Below are 26,369 nucleotides of genomic sequence, written 5' to 3'. Positions count from 1 at the left end.
ACTCAGCTCGTCGGCTTCTGTTTCTACCATGGAACGGGACAAACTGGAGGAACGGCAGGTCAGGTCGTAGCAAACTCGTTCTTCTGACTCCCTTTCTCCGGTTGCTTCCCTTTCAGTTGCACCACCACCGTCATTTCTTCCTCCTTTCTTTCTCGCTTTGAATTTTCTTTCTCTACTTTCGTTTCTTTATTTCTTCTCCCGCTGCAGTCTCCTGTCTCCAGTTAACGTCGCGAGTCACGTCGCGTCGTGTCGAGAAGGGTTTTGCGAGCCACCGGATGACTGCCGGCGGGTGATACGTCGCTTTCTCGCGTGACGTCACCCCCCATCGCGAAAGAAAAGAAGCTGATAGTGTTGGTGGCGTTGTAGAGGAGCAGAGACAGGAAGAACAAGCGGCGGTCGGATGAAGGGTGGTAGGGTCACCGCCGCGAAAAGCTCCCTTAGATACGCCAGAGGGGTTGAGCGTTACAAATGACCGCGGTGCTATGCATATCCAACAAGACTCGAAGTACGACGACCGGCAGAGTAGACCCACCCCCACAGTTGAGAAACATCTCTCGTTCTCTAATATGTCACTGACGAACTTCCTGTTCCTTCTTACGGCTCTGTTCCTTTTCCCGCATCTCTACCTCTCCTTCTATTCTCCAGTGTACTTAATGGTCGCGACAAGCACCATTATTGGAAAATTTGTTTTCGTCGTCTCATGAAATTACAAGAAACTTCAACCAGGTCGCGTTTCGCTCGTCGGAAATTCTCGTTTAAGCACGTGCTACCTTAATTTCGGACGGTAGTTCTTTCTGTGCAGAAACTTTGATCGTCGTATCGACGAGAAGCGATTAAAATCACGGGCGCGTTCGTCGAGTTATTAAAATCCTAGCCGCTTTGTGAAACGTCCGTATCTGGTGCGTTGCTCTCCGCCAACCTTTTATGCGCTTGTACACTCTTTTTGGATACTTGCGCGAAAATCGGACCTGAAAGGAATTTTTACATAAATTTGTAAACGACAGGGAAAAGCAGAAAGAAACGAAACTGTATGAAATTCGAGGCCTTATACGATGCATCTCGCAAATCCTCGTTTCAGTCTGGCAACATCCCTTATTGTTCTTTATAGGACGCTTCTTTTGCGCCATAGACGCGACGAAATGGATTACGGCGACGGATAAAAGCTACACGCCGATAATTCCTGATCAACGCGTTCCGCTTTAAGATTTATCAGTCGACCGCCTATTTCGCGTAACGTGAAAATAAATGGAGACGATTTCCCTGGTATACCGTGGACGGATCTCGTCGCACCCCAAAACCTGTTGATACGTCGCTGAATGGCATGTATAGGAGAACAAATATACGGAAAGTGGCATTGCAATTGTGACCGTGCTTTATACACGGACGGCTGTGATCGTTCGCGGCTGTTTTTTTCCATCTTCACGCGTTCCGTGCCTCTCGTATCCAATGGCGGCTACAAAAAGCACAAAAGAGCAAAATATAGAAGGGGTGACGTGCCAGCGAGGAGAAAAGAATCGCAGAATCCGGCACAGAGGCAGAGAGAACGCTTATATACGATGGAGAGAGACGAATAAGTGGCAGGCAAAGGAAGAGGGCTAATTCCTACAGAGAGATGGAAACGGGGTTGAAGAGGATGCGGAGGGATGAAGGAAACATGGAACGGAAAACGTAATGCGTTGACCTTCGTAAGAAGGAAAGTCAGGGAGGAAAACATGGAAGGCGATCACGTTTGCATGTAAATGCCCCGCGCAGCGCGGTAAATGTTTCTGCACGATAAAAGTCCTGTAGCAACGCGGCAGCCATAGCGCGAATTTACGTATTCCTCCGCTACCCCCGCCAACCCTTCTGCCTCCAGGATGTTCTGCTTATACGGTCGCTAAGTGTCTGCAGATATATGTATATGAAGGGGGCCAGGCGAGTAGGTACGAGGCACTTCGGTGCATCCGAATTATTAAGAGCCCCTAAGCCACTCTTACCACCCTCCTATACTCTCTGCCCTCGGCCCACATTCTGCATCCCGTCGGTTACATTATCAAAGACGAAACTTGTATATACTTACCCATATCTGTACAGGTATCTATTACGAGTCTTTAAAACTACCTTTCTCGCTATGTACCTATATTACGTTGCATTTATTTTATTTTCCGTATCTATCGATACGGATTATTGTTCAACTTCGTGAAGATTAACGAAAACCGTGTACAGTACAACTTTTGGTATATACACCACTTCGTAAATTATACCAGAGCATTATACGGGATCACTTTGTTCGAAAGGACAATTTACAAGGATGATGTATGGGAAATAGATGTTTCGTAAAGGAGGTTACCGAGACAAATCGCTATCCTAGTTCCGTGTGGTTTTAGCCGGTTCGCGTTAATTTCTCTGGCTAGGAAAATCCTAATTAATGGGGGTGCATTACAAGGTAGGGGGTTGTTCTCATACGCTGGAACGGAGTTCAGGAGGGTTGAGAATTGGGCCAGATTGGTCGAGATTCGCCGAAGGAGAAAGGAACGAGCTGCTGGATGCTGTATAGTGGTACAAGAGGAGAATGCGGAGGTGAGGGGAGAGTACCAACTAATCGGGTAATTTTTCCGGCATCAGTCGGTGAATATCAACGCCGCCGTTGAGCCCCTGTGGCGTTAAGAACGACAAACGATCGCCGATCCATCTGGCTCAACGCGACTCCGTAGCATCAGCCACTCACTCCCCGCCCTGTCTCTCCTTCTGAACCTGTCCTTTCCCCCCGGGGGCTTCCAGCCTTCGAATCCCTTCTTCAACTTAGCGGAACGATCGCGTTCAACCCACCCCTCGAGGCGCGTTCTTCGAGTACGGAACTTGCACACGCACACACGCGTCACAGGAAGCCGATCGGGACAGAAACGACACGTGGGATAACCGTTTCTCACCCCTCGAAGAGATCCTTCCTGAAGCGTGTCGAGATAATTGCTAGTCAGAGGGTGCACGAGCACGCGTGCTTGAACCTGCTGAAGGGAGCATTGTTGTAATCGAAAAGCAAGTAGATAGCATTGGCGGAGTTCAATTGGCCGGAAAATGTAGGTCTAGAAAATTGTCGCGGCATTTTCGTTCTGCGATTCTTTTTTTGTTTGCGACTTCCCCCCGATGAACCGGCGACGCCTGTGCCGTTTCCCTTCTTTCGTTTGCGCGCTGTTAGCGTCAGCGTCCGCGAGTTTAATCTCCGGCGAAACGGATTCCACTATCGGAAGAACCACTGTCGCCCGAGTAGATCCCGAGGCGATGGGACGTGGACGTTATCAAGTGAATTGCAACATGGGAAAAGTTCGAGCACCTGCGAACAAGAGAAAATCGTGTCACCAAAGAAAAGAGTAACCGCATCTACCGTGCGGTTAACCGGAAACGGAAAAGGTCAAATCGCTTCTGCGGGCAAGCTCGGTTGGTCGACGAAGAACCGCGATAATTGGAACAAAGAGACTTAGTTCCAAGGGCCAGAACGGAACCCCATTCCCGCTCTGTGCTCTCTATTCGACCTCTTTGCTATCCTCCATTCATTTCTCTTTTTCCTTCCACCGTTTCCTCTCTCACTGCCAGCGATAAAGTTTAACTCTTTCGAACTCTGTTAGAGCGGTACACTACTTCCGGTGCGCCAGGAAAAATTCCCTTTATCTCGTACCTCATTTTTTCTCTTTGCTTCGCACTCATTTCGACTTCCTCGTTTCTATGTCTTTTTGCCACGATCGTAAACCTACCTTGACAGTATACGTCACGGTTTTCTTCATGACAGATACATGTTCATTCAGACAACAGTATTCCGTTAATAAAACTAAAACTAAAATTATATATGTGAATCAATTACGTATTTACGACACGAATCTTATTACGATATATTCAATCGTTCGAATCGTTCTTAACCCTAGTTGCTCCCAGAAGATGTCCAATCATCGTCCACGTGTACCAAACGACCGATGAATCATCTTCGAGTCGTCCGTGTCGATCGTTAAACATCGATCCTTCTGCATCAGAACGACTATAAATGAGAGTCACGCCGCAAAGATGTACCGTCATTCTATTGTTGCCAATGATGCTGCTCCTATACCGCGTACATCGACTTAACCCCACGACCATGGTTCGCCATTTACATAATGGACATCGAAAACAGCGTAATTTCTACCATTCGTGCGTCTTGTATTAAACGGTATAAGAAAGACAAGTGCAGCCGAATGAGAACACAACTGCGGACAATGTTTTCCCAAGGAGGAAACCTCCGGTTTCCTTGCTAAACCTGTTGTTCAGAGTTTCCTTCGGCGCCCTCTAAATGTCGTTCAATCACTGTCCGTAGAATACCTATTTCGCGACTAAATGAAGTTAGGCTCTTCCTTCTTGTGTTTTTTCCCCGTCGGATGTAGCTTGTCTCAATCGCAAGGGAGAAACCGCGAAGTGGCACAAGGAGAAGCAGCATCGGGGAAGGATAGATATAGGTGGCTCGAAACACGTCAGCCAGGGGCTGTACGGCGTGATCGGTGTTATTTCAACGTGGACCGAGGAGAATTCTCGGCAAGAGGGGAGTATCGCACGAGGTAGAACAAGGAGGGAATATAAGGCGGAAGCAATATTGCTTCATGTGGTTGGGAACTCGTTTCGTCCATTAAAGCGCGGTTTCTTGCAGGCCTGTTTTTTACCCTTGAAAGGATCAACGAAGCTCTAGCCGACTCTTGGCCCCGACAGATCGTCGAAATATACATGAGAAACACAGCGTAGATATACGTCTAACGGAGCTTGTCTGTATATCGCCCTGGGATACTCACAGTGACTCAGTCGTGCAAGTCACCCTCCTCCGGACAAAAGCCTAAGTGAAATTTCGTGCCTTCGCCTTTCTCTCTCTCTCTCTCTCTCTCTCTCTCTCCTCCTACCCGTTTCCGTGCTTGCTGCACACACCCGCTCCTCCTTGTCTGCGCGACAAATCGAAATAAAGGATTTTCCTGGCTTCGCGAAACATCTTAAGTGTAGCTGTTTCAAAATTTTCGTGCCCGTGTTCTCCGATGAGGAGAAATCTTGGCACGATGTCCTGCCGGTCGTGTCGAGGTTTCGACAAAAACGTCTAAAATACGAGCCGGAAATCTGTTTGAGAAATTAATGCTCAGGATACTTAGACGTACATATTTCTCGTGGCGTTTACGATGGAATACTCTCAAGATAATCAATGAAGTATTTCTGCGGAGTGGAGTTAAAATAAAAATCCAAGAACGATAGATTATCGGGTAAAAGTAGAACAGACTGGTTCGTAACTATGGTAAAATCTTGTGTTCGCCGAGAGGGTGAAAGAATGTTGAAAGGAAGTTAAAAGGAAATTGTAATAGTTGGGGGTTTAGGGTAGTTATTCGAAAATAACAATAGAAAAAAAGCAAGGGAAAAGCATTTCCTATTAATTAGGTGGCAAGTGACTTTTTGAGCAGCTGTTTGCTAGAGATTTAACCTTTAGCTACGGGTATAAATGGTCCTGAAATACCATGGGTGTATTGCCGGTGAAAAACCGAGCACGTCCTGCGTGACGAAGGCTTTTGCGGTAGGCGGAGTGTGTACCTACGCGTGCCACGACTCGAATAAAGGGGATAAGGTTCGAGGCTAGGAATATCGCTGATATATTGCATGAACTCCATATCTTCGTATTAACGCACACAAAAATGGACAGCCCTCGTTTTTCACGAGTAATAACCAAATACTGTATCTGAACTAGTCATAAAGCTACGTTTATCATACTGACGTCTATGTATCTTGCGCACTCTAACCGAGTAGAAAATTTGAATTACGCACCAAAAATTTCACTGTTTAAAAGTATTACATTTAGATATACTTCTTTATCGCTTCCGTTTTTATGGATACAGCGAAAGACATTTAAAGATGGTCCAAGAGTTAGGTCCTTCATCTTTCGTTCGACTTTCTTGGCGCTAATCCCTCCATAATGTCATAGTTCTCGAAGCTGTTCCGGAAAAGGATCACAGGTCGTGTATACGTGAACCAAGGCTCTGACAAATGTTATCTGATTTTAATGGAGACAAGTTTTCGGAGGCTGAACAGTGCAGGAAGGTTGTAGCCGGGGAATAAATCCCTGGTACGAGAGTGATTTTAATTCGATTCTAACGTGCACAGGTTATCAGGTGCAGGGGTTACAGAAGGGTGGTTTTTTGTTGCGTTGAAATCTCGAACCCTAAACCGAGGGGACCGATGAGATAGGGAATTTGTCGGGAGTTATGCAAAAGACAGGGTTGTTCGTTATGCATAAAAGGAGGTTTACGACGCAAACTTAACAAGTAAGACGATTAAGTTGGATTAACTTTTTTAATTATTAAAACGACTTTTGTGGTATCTACCATAATAGCTAATGCTTAATCGGTTCTTGCTTGAAAATATTATAAACCCGTCATTTGCACGATGAAGACTAACATTTCTTCGTACGTTTACATAACTGTAAATCGAATAATTCGAGGATTTCGCATTCGTTGATCAAGAAAAATGGCACTATTAAATATTTGGAATAATTAACTTAATTGTACTTAAAATTCAAATTACACGTGTACACGTACTTTCAGCGTTAATATTTTCCTGGAATTTACGAAACGTACGGTCACTCCGCCATCGCGACTCGTTAGTTTAAATTAATATTACAACGTATAATATTTGCTCTACGTAACCCTAATTACTCATATTCGTTTGGGGAATAAATTTCTCTTGATTATTCCATTGCGTTCACTTTTGTAACTGTGAATTTCGTCAAGTTTTCTCGAGATGTGTGGAGCACAGTCGAATCCTGAAAGCATCGTCCTAGATAGCACGATTTTGCGGTTCACGACGACCAGCTTGCTTCCTCAGGCTTTAATGGACCACTGGGACGATGTCACGAGGGCAGGATGCACACCCTCGAGGAATGACATGAAATCGCGGTTAACCAGTCGATTTTGCACATACGCTAGCTGCTGAAGGCGAAAATTCGATTCTTCCTTAGGCGCCATTAGATCTTAGGCGAACGTGCAAGCACGTTAAAGTTCATCAATCGATGAAAATTGAACAAGGCGAAATAAAACGATTATATTCTTTCGGGAAGCACTCTGGTGGGAACCACTAATGCGTCAAAGCGGTTGTAAATTTTAACTCTTAACGAGGATCCTCTTCACTAGGAGAAAAGAAATTTAACGTATTACGATTTTCGACCATAATGTGACTCATACATAATTCGGGGGAATGTGAATTGTAAAGTTCCTTAATTTCGTCGAAACCCTCGACGCATTTTTACGAGTGTGTGTTGAGGAGACTTCGGCCGATCACCCTGTGTCAGAGCACCACAAGGAGAAAGAAGAATCTTAAATCGGCGTTTTTGTCCCACTTACGTCGTCTGATATGAGAACATGGGGGTCATTCTCGTTATGCTGGCTCCCTTATGCCGTCTGTGTTTTATTATATATAATTTTATCCAGTTACCTTCCGTGGCGACAATAAAAATTTCTTACACTCAGTCGTGTCGTAGAACAAACGTAACTGGAAGTTACACCATTTTCGCATTGCAATTTCAGGCTCGTTTCGTTGGAATAGTTTTTACTAGTTCTCTTGCTTCAATGCAACGGGGACTCAGGTACTGACGTGTCAGTACTTTGAATCGCAATAAGTACACAAAGCAAGTATGGTTTAGGGTCAGAGCTGTAATTCCCGTGGAAAGTTCTGTCAAGTCAAATATGCTGCTAGCCGGCAACTAAATACGCGGTGACGATATCAAACAGTGGAAGCTACGTGGCTTTCGTGTGCACGCGTGCCTCCTCATTAGTAGGCGGACTTTCCCGCGTTCCACCGTATTTCGAAAGCGCTCGTGAAAATTTATTTCGATAGGAGCGGGATATTCGCGGCACGTCGTAATTTACGACGACAGACTTCTCTTCTCCGCGTGCACCAACCGAAACTGATCTATCGAGCACACAGATGGGTATAGACAAAATGAACGTTCAAGATGTTTAACGATCGGACAGGTGCGTTCTTTATTGTTCAATGAACTTTCACGAACGCTACCGAAAGAGATCATTAGCGCTAGCGATACGCATGGTCATGTGTCCTCGTCCCATAAATTCCAAGCTTCAAGGATGCGAGCGGCCAAGCTAGTCGGCGAGGGTCGTTCAAAGAATAACAGTTGACACGAATAGTTGCGATGCGGTGTGCGAGTGTTGCAGCCTTTGCCGTGGAATTATGCAACACGAACATTACGTCATACTTACGGTGTTCCTTGCGCTCTGTACACGATCGTGAAAATCGTGAGCGAGCAAAGAAAACGTACTGTCGAGAGCCGAATGTTGCCGCCACGACGGCCGTGTGGTTCACCTTGGACCGCTGGCGGGCAGAAACGCGAGAGGAAGCGTTACGAGCGAAACGTAACTCGGGATAATTGCATTCTGGACAAATGTAACTAACGTTATAATGTAAATTAATGTTTCGTTCGTGAAAGGAGAAAGGAAGGAATTAGAGGAATTTTTCGTTAATTCTTTATACATGTAATTGTACGATTACTTTAAGCGAGCAAATACAATACGGTATAATAAAGCAACAACAACAGTGAGCCAAGCTGAAACGTTTTGCGCGATAACGCAGAGGATACAGAAGTCCGTTGCTTTCTCGGCTATTGCACCCTGGTGACAACAGCCGGAAAGAGGGTTAACGATCAGGTCATTGTATTCGTGGATGGCCTTCTTAGTGGTGTTTGATCCGTTGATCAAAAAAGCTCGTAACAAGCAAATGCTCCTATATACGTGCTTTGACAAAACGACGCTGAAGGGATTAACAGTCGTTACAATTCTATGTAAATTATCATCGGAAATAGATTACGTGTGCGCGACTTCGGATCTTTCGCGAACGATACGATTCGTGATCGAGGCGCTTCTCGTGCCAAGCGAGAAAGAAACGACTCCCATCCGAACGAGAGAACGTTAAATTCGTCAGCGTGCACTCGCTATCTCATAATCGAGGAACGAACTCGGTATGATATACATATATTTTCTATATAGACGTAGCGAGAATAGAAGGAATAACTGCGAAGAAGAATGGAATTAGCGAGGGCGAAACAGACGATGTGGTCGTTTTGCACGCCGATGTTCACCAAACAACTGTTTTCCAGACTAACAAACGTTCTGTCGGTTTGCTCCATAACTAACAGCGAAAATCGACGATCCAATGCATCTCAGTGCACAAGAAAGCTTTCGAGAGCTGGGCTTGGATCCAACAACAACCACCATATTTATGGTGCCGGGCCGTCTTAACCCACTGAGAGAACTGAATGCATCCAAGAAACCGAGTCGAAGTTGAGAGGTTACGAGAGGTCAGACTCCAGTGCTACGTAACATTCAGAATCAATCAGGAGGATATTAACGTTATCTGAAAGTCAACGCGATCACTCTTCACAGTAGACTGATATTAATGCATTTTTTGCGCACCTTTCCTCCATTTCTTGTTGGTTTCCTTGCAAATATTTCCGGTTTGTTCTTGCTGAAAACGCATCGATGATGTTCGCGTACACGCGTTCTTTGTAAGAGGAATAACAACGTTGTTGCATCGTCAAAAATATATACGACTACAAAAGGGTGACACATAGAGAAAAAAAAGAGTCCTTTGGATCCGGTGGTCGTCCTCCCTGCGCTCCGGGGCGATAGCTCGACGAAGATAGCTCGAACGGAAACGAGGTACAGACTTGATAAGTGGAGCCGGTCTTCTAATTCCATTCGCCATAAATGCCGCTTACGTATCTAATCTAACATTCCCGAGCGTTATAGTAGCGTCTACAAAACAGCTTTTAACGAATGCGCAGAATCCATGAATCACGTACAGCGACATAACGCGTTCATCTCTCTCTCCACTTTCCGCTCTGAGCGCCCGTTGACTCACGACCGATTATTCATTTTCGAATAATTCTTTGCTCATAATCGATGTCTCATGTGTAAGAGTCGATCGAACAAGCCGCGAGAAATCGTGGCAAGCAAGAGATTCTAAGTGACTGTTTTCAAATACGTTTCCTCATAAAAGAGTAATAAATTTAATATGACGACGTACGTAGATTCGAGTTCGATGTCGAAATTAAGGAAAATATAATGAAGCCAGAAGTATATACGACGTATCTGACATCGTTTCTATGATTAGATTTAGTGGAAATAGCAATATTGTTCATACGCGTAAATTCCTAGATGTTAGTTGTAGATAAGATGACAATAACAGTTCGAAAATAGCTAAATGAATACAATGACATTAGGAATGACCATCAGGCTGAACTTCAGCCAGCCTATTCGAGTTTTGGCTCAAAGAACAGAGAGTGTAACTGACGCTGTAATTTACTACCACTCAAACAGAAACTAATCGTTTCTCGTGCCAATGCTATGCTATCGGGTTCCACTAAAAAGGATCAGTAATTACAGTTCGATACAAAAAGGAATCCGAGACATAACGATCCTTTATCAAAGTTGTCTATAAATTACCATTCATATATTAGTAAACTTAACTCATTATTCTAGGTATAGAATACTTATAAGAGTATAGCAATTGGAATGCGTGTATAATAGAAAGGAAAACAAAAAAAGGAATAACTTAATTTACGTTACCACGCACAAAGCAATTTCCTCTTAAAGACTTTTCTGCTGGAACCATAATACCGATCGTTTCGTTGTAGGATATTTTGTAAGAAAATGGCACGCGAGTCAAAGATAGGTGGATGCGAAAGAAAAGGCGATGTAAAAGGCAAGGGAAACGGCGTCGCGACGCCACCGAGCGGTGCTGCCACGACGCGAAGCGGTCGCCGGCCGTGATAACGCGTCGCCGGCACCGAGCGCGCGTTCGGTACAACTCGGCCGAGTTCGGCCCTCCTCGCGTACAGTTATGGCAAGGGAACGTCAGTCACTCTTCGGCGCTCGCGCGGAAGAGTCTGTACGCATTAGCCGTTGGGGATATCGTTGCTCCTTGCGGAGTGTTAAATATCTTGTAGGTGTTTCTTCGTTGTTCATCCCCAGCGACGTGTATCTAGCTCGTGATCGTTGTGACCGGCGCGATTGAATACGGTGACACGACGCCACGTCCGCAAGTGTCGCGGGAAAAAAGCCGGTAGGTGACGGCCGAGCCGCGTGTGTTCCTCGCCAAAGTGTATATGTACACGAGTTACCGGAGCAAAAAGAACGAGAGAGAAGGAAGGCCAGTGAATATAGAACGTCGACAGTGGTTAGCTCCAATTTCGCGTCGTAGCGAGAACGAAAGAAAGAGATAGAGTGGTAAAGAACAAGAAAGGAAAGAAGTAAGAGAGGAAAAGAAATCGACAGAGAGTATTGAACGATCGAAGCAAACGTATAACGAGTGAACAAGAGAGATAGATAGATAGATAGAGAGAGAGAGAGAGAGAGAGAGAGAGAGAGAGAGATTTTGGGAGTATAAAGTGAGAAGCCGAATGATTCGAACACATACCGGGTCGTGACTCGTGCCGGCGCTTTGACGTTTCGTCGTTCGTGGTTACAAGGTTCCTCGTCGTCACGTTCCACGTATGATGGATGCTGTCGCGCGTGTCTCGTGTACGCGACGTTATCAAGAACAGACAGAACGTCGATCTGCACAAGCAACGGCGTTGCAGTGAGTTATTTCCTTGGCTGCAGAGATCGTGCAGTGCGTCGCGTGCCGCTTTCTTTTCGACGACTGTACCAACGCAGCACAGCGCCGTGGTGGCAGCAACAGTAGAACGCCGGTAGTGCAATCAGATATTCCACTCGCTGAGTATACGAGCCAAAAGTGTTCGTTGGTGTTTGTGCGGGCGCGGAAAAAGGAAGCGATTAGCCGGTCTTCCCCTCGTCTTGACCACAGAAGTCATTTGTCTGTAAATCTCGCTTCTCTCGCTCCGTATCGGTCTCTGTCGGTCATCCTACTACGGTGACGTCGTAACCGTCGGTGCTTCTTCGATGATAAGCACGTGTGCGTGCCACTACCTGCTGCGTGTACGTGCGTGCGTTAGAATCGCGAGCCGCGTATCGGCGTGCAGTTAGTGACCGGGCACCATTACCATCTAAGTCCTCCGTATACGAGTATAGCAAATCAGAGTTTTGTTGTTTGTTTATATCTTCTTGTTGGTTTCGTTTGGTTCGAGGGAGTCGGTTTCTTTTTTTGTGCCGAAGCCAGTTACGAACGGATCACCGGCGTAACCATGGATATCCTGCCGAGTGGGAACATATTTAGGGAGTTGCAAGATATACACGACACCGGATACTTTTCGGCCCAGCCATCGCTCGAGGATCATTGGCAACAGGTAAGAATGCTTCTACATTTGAATTCATACCACCTCGTAAATTCGTTGTCCTGCCTTATAGATGTCAGTTACTACTTTCTCATTAAAAGAGAACGGAGTAATAAGTCAAAACCTAGCGTCTAGCGTTACATCGTACGAACAAGTTCAAACAGCGGCCGTGAATTTCGAACGCGAAAAGGCGCTTGTAACCTCGACCGCCATATTTGAATTTCTAACGGTCAACGTAGTAAGTAACGCGTGTCGTTGTCCATCGAGTTCACTGACGCACGTGAATTCAATTACACGCTAGATAACTTCGTCCGTTTCTTGTCCGTTTCTTGTCTGTATCTTTTACTACATTTGAAAATTTCAATAAATTCGTTCGTGAACAGTTATGTCGCCATCTTTTTTCGTAAAATTTGAATTTACGACTAATCTCCGAGAAGTTTGGTTTCTCTGGCCATTTTTTGGTCGGACTCCGTTTAAATCGATTATCGATATGCAGCGGGCTATTATGACGGGACGACCTTGAGCCGTGGTATTAGATCGGTGTGTACGTTCAGTGACGCGGCCGAGCGTACTATAGACGGCGCGTCCTGTTTGTTTACGAGTGTGCAATGACCTTCCAGTGGTCGGTGAAGGCAGGAGGGACGTACTTGTTCCCCATTCAATATCTCAGCCGGAGTACAACAGTTTCCTCGCTTCGTTAAAATAGTACGCGTGACGTCATTGGTAGCGCCGTAAGTTCGCGTTGCGTGTTGCTTTAACGGTTCGCTAACATCGCGATTCTCTGGAATTTCCAGCCTTTTTTTCTATCTTATTTTAGGTCACCGTCGTCGTACAGGTTGTTTTAAAATACACGTAAGAAAATAGAGAGAGCGAAGATTCCATTAGTATTGGCTATAACTGTTTTTCTTAACGAATAAAACCAAGTTCAATATATATATATCTAGCGGAAGGAGTTCAAGTATTCTAATAATTAAAGAACTATTTCATCAAACGCAAATATACTATCCGCGATATTTCTTGATCTGTAGTCCAACCAAACGACTTTTTATTGGTGAATTAAAATTCTAAAAATTTCCGTAATATACATTGACATTAGCTGAGCAATATATATGCATACTTTTTAACCTTTGCTTGATATTTCACACAAACTATACACATCTCTCTCTCTCTCTCTCTTTCTCTCTCTCTATCTATCTCTCTATCTATCTATCTATCTATGTATCTATTTATGTATCTATCTGTCTATCTATCTTTTTAATTAAATATCACGCATTTTAACCACAAAAATTCGTAATGTATTATTTCTTATCGAAATCGATGTGCTATTCGAGGAATTTTAAAAAAGTCAGCGAATCCTCCTTTCCTTTTATTTACCTTTCGTAATTTCGTACTTTTGATTTTATCTCTGGTCATTTAAGTAGTACATTTTAATTGTCGTTCTTTTAATTGCCGATGGCGTATTCGATGATTAGGTCGCGTGGTGAAATTTATGGCGAGGAAATCTCGGTTTGTCGCTTGGTACTCGACATTTGACCTGCGCAACATTGTTGGGTCGGGTCTAGTTTGGCGCGGTGCCTAATTGAACGTCTCGAAGGGTTTCCAACTGAAAACCGACCGGCACTTTAGTCGCTTTCTTCTCTTTCTCGTTAATTACCCGTACGATCGAGTGTTTTTATTATCGACCAAGAAATACGTCACGCTAGCTAGCTAGGAGCAAGCAATATCGTCCTGTTCCCGAGATCGGCCACAGCTCCCTCATCGGGTCCCCGTTGTCCTCCTCAATTACGATCTTTCTGATTGCATTAATTTACCTCGTGTCTAGTTCCTTTTACCGCGACTTTATTCGCCTCGCTGCTGAAATCGAATTTGTCGGAAGTGGCCACTATTTTAAATGGAATTTCTCCGGCTTTCTACACTCCGCGGTATCTCTCGTGTTTGGAGAGTAAGCGAAACGTCGGTCAAAGAAAGAAATACCATCTATTTAATCATGCTCAGTCTCTTGGTCTCTGACTCTATTTTTGCATCCGACAATACTCGAATAGCTTCGGAGTTATTTCGCGTATCTACTTTATCGAACGAACAGAGAATAGGATGCATGTAGATTAGTTCGTTGTTCCAGCAACTGATCTCATTACTCCTGGGCCGTGTGTTTGTTCTTTCTAAAACCGGATTCGCGAACCTCCGTCCTTGTGCTATACGTAACTACTAGCCGGTATAAAACTTGGTCTCATGGCGATATTTGCCGAAAGTAACGCTAGTTTTGTAACCAGCATCGGCACCGTTTTTACGAGGTACGCACTGATGTACATGGACAGCGTCATTCGATAGGCGAACAGATGGTTGGGTCACATCGACAACGCGACGGCGTTGGTCGCGTGACCGATAATGCGATTCGACAGGTGCTCTGTTGTATATTCTTGTATTCCCAACTTTACACGATCCAGTTTCGCCAGCAATTATTGTCGTTGGCGAGGAAGCGAGGCTCTGACGCGCGACGCCGTCAGAACTGATGTAACTTGGCCGAATTTTGGCGTGAACCAGACGACCAAGGAATTTCGCGAAATAGCGCGAGATAGACGATAATGCCCGTCTGTGCGAAAATTCGATCGCGTCGCACTCCGAGAAGCTCGTCTGCTCGTTACAAACTCAGTTATACATGGATATTTTTCTGATTCGTTGATTTCGAGTTTCCTCGTAATTAACGTAAATTGCTTGCTATTATTATAAATTGTTACAAGATATCCGCTGTGTCGAACAAACATCAGAAGACACAAAGACAAGAAATGTTTGGTAGTTTTCCATCGTGGAATTGGATTAAGAGATGAAACGCAACATCGATCAGTTGTTGGTATTTGAATACCGTTTTTAAGCGATAATTCCTAGAACGCTGCCAATTAATGTAGCTAATTACGATAATTGTCCAAGCCAACAATGATGAGCGGGGAAAAAAGGAATTGATGTTAAAAATAGCCAGTGTAAGGTGTCAAGCGACCTTGTTGAAGTTTCCTTTCATCTAACACCTGATGCAATTACTGAAATACATCCTACGTATCAAGTCACGATGAATTATTCATTCCCGATACGCTAAGCGGATCCTGAGGCCTCTAATATGCGTATGCTCGTTTATGAACCAACCAACCATTCTCCCTCCGCTTCTACTCGCGAAACGGAAAATATTTTTTCGTAAATAATTCAGCAGATTGAATAATTGATCGTTAGGCGGATCGCGTGCATTGCCGTGCGTACAAATATTTTCACTGCTGCAACATTGCTCTCGCTTCCTCGATTAATACGGGATACGATATTGTCATGCGTGAATCAAAATCGCGAATTAAAATTTCCTGCCGGATAGCAGTTGTGCTTGTAATATTTTCGATTGAATTTTGCCTCGTTTCGAATTGCCTTGATTCGATCTCGTTGTAAATCGCAATTGAACGTAACTTTTTCGCTCTCTCTTTCTCTCTTTTTTCTATATATGTACCTTTTCATTTCGCTGCCATGATACGCATCGAGTTGGTCACGTCGTCCGATATGCACCAACATCTATTGGTTTTTCCTCGTCTCGTACTCACTTGTTTACCGACGTGTACACAATATCGTCGCCTTCAAAACGATGTTGTGTTGCTAGTGAGCTTCGTGTTTTACGACACACGCGTGAAAGCTCGAACGATTCGCGCGAGAACCGCGGCGGACCGCGAGCCACAGAACTTTTGCTCGCATGAATTATACGCTCGTGACAGCCGCTGCGCGGCATCGGTGATATTTTTGTTTTCTCCTTATACATAGGTTGGAGCTTCCACTTCGTGTCGCGTATTACGACACACTCGACTCAACGCGATATTTTACGGCGTGTGTATCGGTACACGTACGTTTCACAATTCTGCCATGTGTCGTGTGCATTGCCGACGACAATCTCGCTCCGTTTCTCTTTTCCATTCCCTCCGCCCCGTTGATTCTGTTCCTCCTCGTCCTTTGGTCGCATTCGCTTATCTATCGAGAATTTCGTGAGAGTTTCTTTTGCACGACTTTCACCCGGACGTGTATCGCTTCCCTCGCGAGCTTCGAATTTTATAGACAAGCGCATAAATAACCGAGCGCTGCGCTGTAGCATTGCTGCACGTGCGAGATTGAAAATTTGTTGCATCTCCTCTCGAGTTATTGTGAACGTTGAATAGACGGAGGAACGTATCGAGGAAGATATTCGTGTAACTCTATGCGTCGCGTGCTTTGCTATGTGATAAACATTCCAGTGAATCATCGCGTTTGTCGTTTGCGCGATATATCTCCCTTACTTCAATAATTCTCCGTTGAAATGGAAGGAATCATTCTTGCCATTTTCTTGTTTTGCCGCATTTTATAGATGTATTTTCCAAGTTGGAAGGTATGCGGATGATTCATTATCTCTCTGAAATCACGAACGCACGATGCCGCTCGTAACGAGGAATACAGGACGCGCGTCCTCGTGTGTGATGTGTTTTTTAACAAGGCACGAGGACTCGGAACGCATGAAAATCAGTGAAATATTCGACATGCTTCGCAGGTGCACATTACAGGATCACACGGTAATACTGTAATGAGCAACGCTTCAGAAATTCATTAATTGTATATCTCATCGCGGCTTCTTCTTTTTTTACACAGCATTTAATACGGTTTCGATTTTTCCGGGCAGTCGGTAATTGCGAGAAACCTGAGGTGGTCGAGTCGCTTTCCCACTGGTTGTTCGCGATCCGTGTTTTCATCGTGAAAGCTCGAACGATAAGGTAGACGATGCGACCGTATCGAGACAACAAGGAAATAGCTCTGCATATTTATTTCCCGCTTATCGTCCGAGCGAAATTCAAAAACTGGGTACGCGCGTACACGGCTGTACATCCATATATACTTATATATTTTTTTTAAGTAGAAAGTACCGAAATCCCCGAACGAAATGGAACGATACGCGAGTCGGTTTCATCGGTAAACAGTAGATTTTCCAAACACGTTCCCGTTTGGATGAGGACCGGGAGTTTCGTAATATTTCGCACTCTTTCACCGTGATTTTCTCTTGATTCTTTCGGTGGCTCTCGTGCGCGCGATATATTCCCGAATGGATAGAGAAAAGAGCAAATCTCCGAGCGGCTTTAAACGGCACACGACTGAGTGACTTGACCGAGTGTCGGTGTATACCGATACTCCTCTTGCAGCGTCTCCTCTGTTCCGTTCCTCTTGTTGGCATTGAAATAAGAATATCCGAACGCACAAAGGCGTTTTGGGTGAATGGGCCTGACGTAACTCTTTTGTCTCGAACACGGGCCGTTGGTACGCGAGTCTGTCCCGTTCGTATTCCAACCCCACCGCCCCCGTTTCCACCCTCGATCTCTCTTTCCCCTCTCCCTCTCCCCTACCTTTAGGCCGCCGATGCGCGCAATGGGACGAGAAACAATGGTTTTCCCGGTACAATGGCTCGCAATGTGAGTGATGCGAAAGATGCCATTGTAGCCGTGGCTACGGAACGTGGCATTGTTAACCTTCGATGGCGCAACCTTCTTTCCTAACCACGCTAGCTGCTGCGTTTTCTTCGAACCCGGTGTCGCTTGCCAAACTATCGTAATTTCTACGCTCCGCGCTATCGTTGCTGTTTGATAATCGATTCGAGGAACTGCGCGAGTCACCACCAGTCGATTCAATATCTCTTCCAAGTCTACCGTATTTCCCTGGGTCGTGTAACCACACACGTTGGTTATCGAACAAACTCGATCGGCTGAAAAATTCGGTGGAAGCTTTACACCGTTTAGTCGCGAGCGAACGTTCACAGAGGGTCGGGCAAAATCTGCCTACCTACTCGCGATGCATGGGAAATATCGATGCGTCCCGTGAAAACCTCGAACGCAGGATGTTCTCGCGGTAGTTACGGTACAATCGCGCTTATCCCTCGTTCCTGTTCCGTTTCGTGGGGGACACGGTACGAGCGCGTTTCGTTTCAAACGAAGAGAGTCGGGATAAAGCGAACCACGATGGTTTATTTCTGAGTTTCTGTCGGTGTGCTCACTGCGATGGCACGCCACGCGTTTCACCGTTTCTCTCGCGTACCAGAATGGATCCTGTCGCTCGCGGTCGTGTTTGCGCCCCGCGACTTCTCGGGAGCGTCCTCGTTAAATCTCATTAACGCCGTGGCGCTAGGCGAGAACACCGAGTTAAAGCATTTATCAATTCGGTCAGCCTGTGTTCCCCTAATTTTATTGAGGGTCACCACAGAGTTAATCGAACTCCACCTATATAACTTATTACCGCGACGGTACGGCGTTGGTAGATGCGTTGCACGATATCCGGAGTAAACGACGAAGAGAAAGGGAGTAAAATGTCGTGGCGAGACGAGAGGGAACAGGAGAGATTTGTTCGCGTTTAATCTTGCCATCCGGGTCGCGGGGGTCAATTGCGAAGTGCTGGAAACCGGAAACGCGGGAAGAGAATCGCGCGTATACGGGACAAGTACGAGAGTTCGTTTGTAGAGAGTAGATAGCAATGGAGGAGAAAGAGACAAGAGAAACGCTTGGGAAAGCCGACAGAAAAAGGCGACACAGCCGATCAAACCGGTCGGTATACACATGGTACACGTAGTAGACCAGACGTTGTGGAAGGATGTTGGCCGCGTCTCGGAAATCTACGCCTCGTGTTTCTGATCGAGATGCTGCGAGGCTTTGCGTAACTCGCGGTATCCTCCGAGGCGGGGTGAACGTACGGAACTCGTATCTTCGATGACCAAACTTCTATTCGGGACGAAGGAAACAAATGAAAGTTGTGACATTCGCTTTAGTATTTGAATCGAATAATTTCGATAAGGTGATTCATGTTGTGGGTGAATGACAATGAACGTACAAAATTTAATGGATGGTGGAAGTAGCGTGCATTGTCTGGCCATTCTGATTCATCGAGCTTATCGTTATTAGTATATCAGACGCAATGATACAAAACGGCTGACTAGGAGACAAGCGCAGTCTCGTCGCGTGTTAATAGTTGACCATTTTGTGTCGAAGGCACAATCGGTCGAGGAAAATTTGCGTAGATAGTCACGGTCGAATTAACGTGCTTTGCGTGAACCGGCGCTTGTATCGAACTGCTGCAAGCTAAATCAACGGGGACAAGGGTGGAAGAGCGGAAAGAGGGCGGCAGCAGAGGACTGGGGCTACAAAACCGAAGAGAGAAACAAAGGACCGATAAAAACAAATTGGTCTTCCTCTCCTCGCCCCTTTATCCGTCATTCGGTCCGTCGGTTTGATCGGTCAGACAAATTTTGTGGCCGTTTTGTTCGACGTGCGCGTACATTTGCGGCGAAAAGACATATAATCCTATTAAAATTTATCAAAGCCCTTGCTCGAAATGTTGGATATTAGCGCATCAGTGGAAATGTGAGAAAAACGAAGCGATAAAAAAAATATGTTCTCTCGATTACCGATTACTTGCTTGTCGCCGAATGGTGCGATAAATTATCGAGTCTTAATTACGTCTCATAGATAAAAAAAAGCTGCTTCCGATAAAGCCGTGATAGCTGGTAAAATGTTCTCGTCCCGTTCGTGCCTTCCTTCTGTTTGGTTAATAAATTTTCGAAGCTCGCGTAATGGAATCATTGACGCGATGAGTTAGTAAGTGCGACTTATTGTTGCGATCAATTAAGATTGGTCTTTGAAGAAGCCAAAGAAGACAATTAGATAAGATAGCGTGACCACCAAGACGATTACCTTTACTTTCCATGTTTATATATCTCCCGCTTTTAGTTGTAATATCGCTCGTCTCGTTATAAACCGATGTTTTAGTCTTTTTATAGCTTCTTAACCCGACTCGTTAAGCCACTTGCATGGTTGCGTTGTTAGCTGCATGTAATCAATCGTCGCGGAGGTTTCTGTGGAAAAGCTATCCATTCCTTCTGTAGCTGGAAAGCAGTGCATCGTGCACAGTGGTCACGATCATTGCCTCGCTGTGTTCTATTGTTATATTGTTCCAGCCTCACTGTCCTCTTACGCGTCGAACGGTAGACAACAATAGCGCGTGACAATCCCGCATACAGGACTCTCATCGTTTTATAGTTATTTTTTAACGTTCGCTTCGTCGACATTTAAGCCTGTTGACAGCTGTTGATCGTTATAAACGTTGGAAACGTTGGCGCGGCTATATCGTCGGCGATAAAACGTGCCGCGATCGATGCTCAGGAATTTTCGGGATCTTACGTCAACGTGTACTCGAGGTGATAAAATTTGTAGACGAATGCCATCGGAGACGTCCTCGGGCAATTACCGTGGACTGGCTTGTAAAACGAATCGAGGTTGAAGTAATTATTTTTGAAAACGTTGACGTTTTCATTCCTCGTTGAAGGTCTTCCTCGTTTGATTTGCAACGTGCAAATATCGTAATTCCACAGCAAGCGTTAAGACACGCGTTTTAAATAAAAATGGAAATATCGGATAGCGCGTGTAAGTAAGTAAACGTTATTAGAATCACTCTGTTACTCGATTAGCTGTTGGTTGCAAATTACCCATGAAAACAACACCAGTTAGACGCGCTGGATTTACGGACAATACATTAAAACCGATATGATCTTCAGTTTCTATTCTTTCCTTTTTTTCTTGTCTAGCCCTGAAAAGTCAACCATTTAGCTAACGTCCAAACAGAAGAACCGTAAAGAGCCGCTCAATTTCGGAGGATAGTGTACAATTTCTTGTTTACCCAAGCTACCCCAGGTTAAAATTCTCGATCTCGGGGAATGTAACAGATGGTGTTTTCTAAAGGGCACGTTGTCAGGGACAATGCTTGACTTTCCAAAGCCCCATAGGGAGCGAAACATTACAAGTTAAACATTTACCGTTTTGCATGCAGCTAGCATTAGGGGATCAAACATTTTGAATACGATAACGTTAAGCGAAATATCGAGGACTTATGATCGAAGCGCGACATCGTAGCTGAAATGAAATTTTCCACGAGCCAGAAAAGAAGTGAACGCGCACTCGTCACAGTGAAATTGCGCAATTGCTGCAACGCAATAGAATGCCCGGTGCGGAACATATGCGCTCGCAGTTGCAGCGTGATGATGTTCAGCTTCGGAACATGTCAGATGGTCTTTGTTTGTTTACAGGACGACACGGTAAAGTTATTCTTAGAGCTCGGAGAACAGCGACTCGTCTAACTTTAGAATGGCGCTTTCGGTCCGTGTTTCTAAACGCGTCGTTTGCGAGTCTAGGCGGAATAATTGAAATTTCCCACGGATAACGTCCCCTGAGTTATCGAGCGTGAAACATGTTCGAGGGTGTTTGGTTCATTAAAAAAAGAAAGGGAAATTTAAAACAGAAAAACGTGATGAACCTTTTACTCGCTGCTATACATTGGTATTTCGTTGGTTACTCGGTTCTTGTTAATTCAAGGATACTTTTTCCCTCGTAATTTCTCAAGTATTAACTACCAAAACGTCGTCAAGACTAATTGGATATCTGCTCTCGGTGATTAATGGAAGACGTGGCCGTGTTTTAAATTTGACCTTAACAGAGAGACACCTGCATGCCGGTGAACCTTTTTTCCAATTAGACGTGAAGTTTCGACGAGGTACTCGTAGTTGTCGCTGATTTTAGTTTTGAACGTCGATTCGTTTGGATCAAATGGATCCGTTTGATAAGCTTCAAAGACACGTTTCTGTATGTATTTCAGCATCATAATCATCTTTTTTTTTCTTCGTCCCGCTTGCCGCAACCGGATGTTCCCTTATAATCCGCGACGACACGATTTCACGATAAATTTGCCATCGAGAATCGATTCGAGCGGACGCATCGATAACTTGGATGGCGCGTCGAGCCGAGTGAAAATATAAATAGGAAGATGCCAGGGTACGAAACGAGCGATACCATAGCGATTTGATTGATGGACCGTGCTACGCGTAACTGGTATGATTGATAGACTCGTCTACGCAACTAGTACGTTTACCCCGAATTTTTATGATTCATTGATAAGCATTCCGGTATACAGTGTGACCGATCGATAAAGCTGTTTAATTCGCACTGGATGAATCAGCATCGAGTAATCATCTTCGCTCGAATACCGTTTATTGCAGCTGCGAGTGATCTGTATTTTACGCGAAAAAAATCGTCGTGCAAACAGTTACACGCTATTTTCACGATACATAATATGTACTCGCTCCTAATAGATGATTCAAACGCAATGACTATATCGTATTGTATCTTCTTTACTTTCGTAGCTGTTATTTTTACTTTCGTTGCGTAACCTGTCGAAACTCGATTCAATGTAATATCAAGATCATGAATATTGATGCGCCGCGACGACCGATATTTGGATTCCAGGAAATTTCGCTCGGCTGCCGGGATTAAAATCCCTCCCTCTGTTCTTTCCCTCTTCTATTCTCTTCTAGTTCTTCCCTCGATTTTCTCCGCTATCTCACCCGTGTCCCTCTATCTCAGTTTTATCCATCTCTGTCGCACCGGTTAAGCGGATCCACAGCGACATTTGCATCGATCTTACTCGCGAAATTTCGTCGTCGATCGGCCGGTAAGCGGATCGACGTGAAAATCCGGACGTCAAACGACAAACACGTCAGGAGAGAGGGTGAAAGAGAGAGGTAGGTGGTTGGCTTGATCGTTAGTCTCGTCTTAAGCTGTACAGAGGAACGTAACGGCGTTCTCACGGCCGGAAGCGAAACGATAAGTCGGCTGCTCGTTCAGCCAGCCAACCAGCCACGCCGTTAACAACTGGCAGACACGCGTTAATGGGTTTCAGCTCTGTAAATACATTAAGGTTGCTCGTCGCGCCGTGAATCGTCGTTACAACGCCGTGCACGCATTCCGTCCGTAGATTCGCCAGCCGTGTATCCTGTCGTCGCGAAAAAGATCGACGGTCGTCCTGGAAATTTCAAAAATTCTCGATCCGACCAGGACGTGTAAAAATTACACGCCGACCAGAGCAGCAATTTTTCTTCCGCGTCGCGACAGCTGTACCGGTAAACGCACGGCATACGTTTTACCCTCTCCTCCTCAAGATGTATTACTAGATATATTCGAGCTTTGAGTTGGCCGCGTATCTCCTTGCGGGAATAAATATAAAAGATGGAGTGTTTGCTTATTCCACAAACGGATTGTGTAAGTTTCCAAGTGTTAGCTAAGAGACATTGACTCAAATTATATTAAGGAACCACTTCGAAATCGTATATTGACACTGGCTTGACAGCGCCATTGATTAATTCGATGTTTGAACGGTTGTGCCGATTTCGTTGTTTTATTCACGGGTGTTTCTAGGAAAACCATATTTCGTTTATTCTGGATATACAACACGGTTTGTTTTTTACGATGACTCGCTTTTGGCTCGCCATCTGTTGGGTTTAACGAATATTTGTAGAACATTATTGCGTTAATTGTTACTCGGTAGTAAACGGCCATGAGTTGAATGAACTTAATTGTAGCAGTTCATTTTCGCTCTACATTCACCGACTGCAACGTGGTCTCGCCCACGCGTAGATTTTTACTGTACGAAAAAGAAGTTTAGAATTTTCGGTGCAGCATCTGTTAGCAATATTCCATGGCTGGGCACGAAACCTTTTTAACTGTTGGCCGTATAAAAAATATGGTTGGGAGGAGAAAGCCTGGCGGAATACATATTTCAAAGTTGTCTAAATATCTGTGCGAGTGATCTATTATTCTCTTCCTATGATCGTTGAGCATTCCCACATAGGGACTCCAGTCAGTACGACGATCCGGCTCGAAATAATTGCCAATAAATTTGTTTTTCGATCGGATTGAATTCGAGCTACTTAATCCATTAACCTTAAATCGACTGCGAGCGATCAAACGAGCCATCGCGTCACGTAACAACATTTGTTTACATCAACATGGTGGACGCAGGAAAAACTCGATCCGGCCGATCGATTTCGTATCCAATACTTGAATTTCCGTGGCGGCCACGTAGTCGACGTTGATTGGCCGACTGGTGCGGTGTATGAGCGCCACTGGCCGCTCTCGAGCCATGCCACTGCGTTGTAACGGAGCATCATTGATGTTAATGAGCTAGATTGGAAAGCTGTCCTGCGTTTGAAAGTTATTGAGCTCGGAACGATCGGCTACCTCTTCTCTTATGCGTGCACAGCGATGGCGATGGCGACGGCTATGATGCCGCCGCACCAGTGATAGTGGTGGTGGCGATGCTACGTCGAAGACTCACGATCTGTACATGTGCACGCATATTATACGAGCGTGTACACACGCCTGGAGAAGCGTAATTTCATGAATGAAATCTGAATAAATCAGCGTGCCGTGTTATTACGGGGCGTAGCGAGCTCGATAAATCTCGCTAATAAACAGTGACGGCGAGCGAGGAGCCGGACGATGGTGACGATCGCAGAAGATTCACTCTTTTCTAGTCTTTGCGAAAGAACATGCAACTCGCTTTATCTTTCCTATTATCGCTGAAAAAACGCATTTGCCAATTACGCGATCCGAGAGTGATAAGTCAATACGTGAACGTCATACACGACACCAATGATGTAGTATGACTCTTAAATGTTCGCGCCCTGATTGTTATTTTGACGCTCGGTAGAACAAATTGATTTATTCTACCTCAATTTTAGATTTTTGATGAATTGCTTCGTATATTGTGGAAAGTGAAGAAAGAATTCGTTTCTTATAATTTGAGAGCCACTGGTTTGCGTGTACTTAGCTAACGCAAACAACACATTTGTCGAAGCATTATTGGATCGATCTTGTCGCGCCGCAATTCAGTCGAGCCTCGATGTCCTGGAACGATCCTGCGTAACCAGTTCCACTATACGATCGCGCGCACGTAGCAATGATTTCTCTTGTCACGCGAGATGATGGACAGCATTGTGGACTTACAACTACGAGACGAGTCTGGATATCGTGTTAAACCGTTCGACAACAGTCTCGTGCCCGGTTAGATATTGTGTCGGTGACTCGTCTCGGGGAATAAATTAAGTTTCACCAGAATCTATTAATATTTCATAAGCGCAGGCCAAATTGGGTGAAACTCGGATGAGTAATCGTTGGTCTTGCTCGTGATGGTGAGGAAGTATCGACGTTGCGCGTTCGCGAGAGAAGCTATTGGCGCGAGTATCTTTCTCAGGTGTGCTCCGATACCATCTTTAAATTCGTAATTGTCGTGTTTCGCAGTTGGTCAGCTCCTTTTGCGTGCATCGTTGCGTAGGCTCGTCTCGTTGATACGCGATACACAGCTTCGAACAAAATCGACGGACGATTATTTACGTTCGCGTTGCTTTTGCGAAAAGAAAAAGGAAATTTATTGTTCCGTGTATGCCACTTTCGCCGTCTGCTTGTGGTACAGATGGTAGGTGTTAAGCAGACTGATGGCGTTACCAATCCGAACGTCGAATCTACTCGGGATGTTATTTATAACTGGTGCGATACGCGAAACCGATCGTTAAGCGAATTCCAGTTCGCGCGTATCTCCGGGCCGATTTTCGGTCGACTTCTTTCTCCCTGGCAATTTCACTGGAGATATAGAAAATAGGATTGCCGGGAAGAAGGTTGCGCGCTTCGCGATTATCCTCGTTATTTTCAACGGTCGAGCACTTACGCGATGTTCCACCGCATGGTTCGCGTTATCGAGGTCGAACGTCATTTCTTCGAATGGCTTCGATTTTTCCCATCAGAAGTTACGTCGTTACGAGATACGAACCGAAGCACACGGTTCGGGTGTATTGGTGAGCGCAGCAATGGCTGCAGACCGATGGATAGAGTGGCTGGAATCGAAACGAGAAGTTGGAAAACAGATATTGATCGCTTCCCGTGTGTACAATTCGCGAGTACTACGAGCCGGGCCCGTACACGTGCGCGTTTTCAATGACGTAAGGATTTTCCGGCGTGCATCGCGAGCCAGCCGCCACGCTGAATCGATTCTTGCCGTGCTTGTTACACCGGCGAATGAAACTAAAGGAGGATAGGCAAGGGCGAGCACTAGAGCTTTACGCAGCAACGATTTCTCAATGCGACTTGGAGTAGTTTTGTCGGTCGGCGTAACCATTTGGCAAACGGGGCACGTAACATGTCGATACGAATTCAATTCCCTAGATTCATCAATGAAACGATGCCTCGTACGAAGTTTAATT

General features: G+C 45.1%; 2 protein-coding genes across 4 annotated transcripts in view; one reads left to right on the top strand and one right to left on the bottom strand.

Moving 5' to 3' along the window:
- The window catches only part of LOC126919967 (heat shock 70 kDa protein cognate 4-like), a 58,070-nt gene extending 46,486 nt beyond the window's left edge, over positions 1-11,584 (bottom strand). Inside the window, exon 1 of the mRNA XM_050729774.1 lies at positions 11,449-11,584. The gene's annotated coding sequence lies outside the window, so the exon portion shown is untranslated. The remainder of the gene's footprint in view (positions 1-11,448) is intronic.
- The window catches only part of LOC126919998 (Krueppel-like factor 6), a 274,581-nt gene continuing 259,068 nt past the window's right edge, over positions 10,857-26,369 (top strand). For 2 of the 3 annotated variants that reach the window (XM_050729807.1, XM_050729796.1), the window contains exon 1: positions 10,857-12,277. In XM_050729807.1, the coding sequence (XP_050585764.1) occupies positions 12,176-12,277 (102 nt within the window). In that variant the 5' untranslated portion in view covers positions 10,857-12,175. The remainder of the gene's footprint in view (positions 12,278-26,369) is intronic. The other variant, XM_050729787.1, reaches the window with a different exon arrangement.

The sequence above is a fragment of the Bombus affinis genome, chromosome 1, assembly GCF_024516045.1.
Source record: "Bombus affinis isolate iyBomAffi1 chromosome 1, iyBomAffi1.2, whole genome shotgun sequence".
Classification (NCBI taxonomy): domain Eukaryota; kingdom Metazoa; phylum Arthropoda; class Insecta; order Hymenoptera; family Apidae; genus Bombus; species Bombus affinis.
This window is presented reverse-complemented; position numbering and strand designations above follow the sequence as displayed.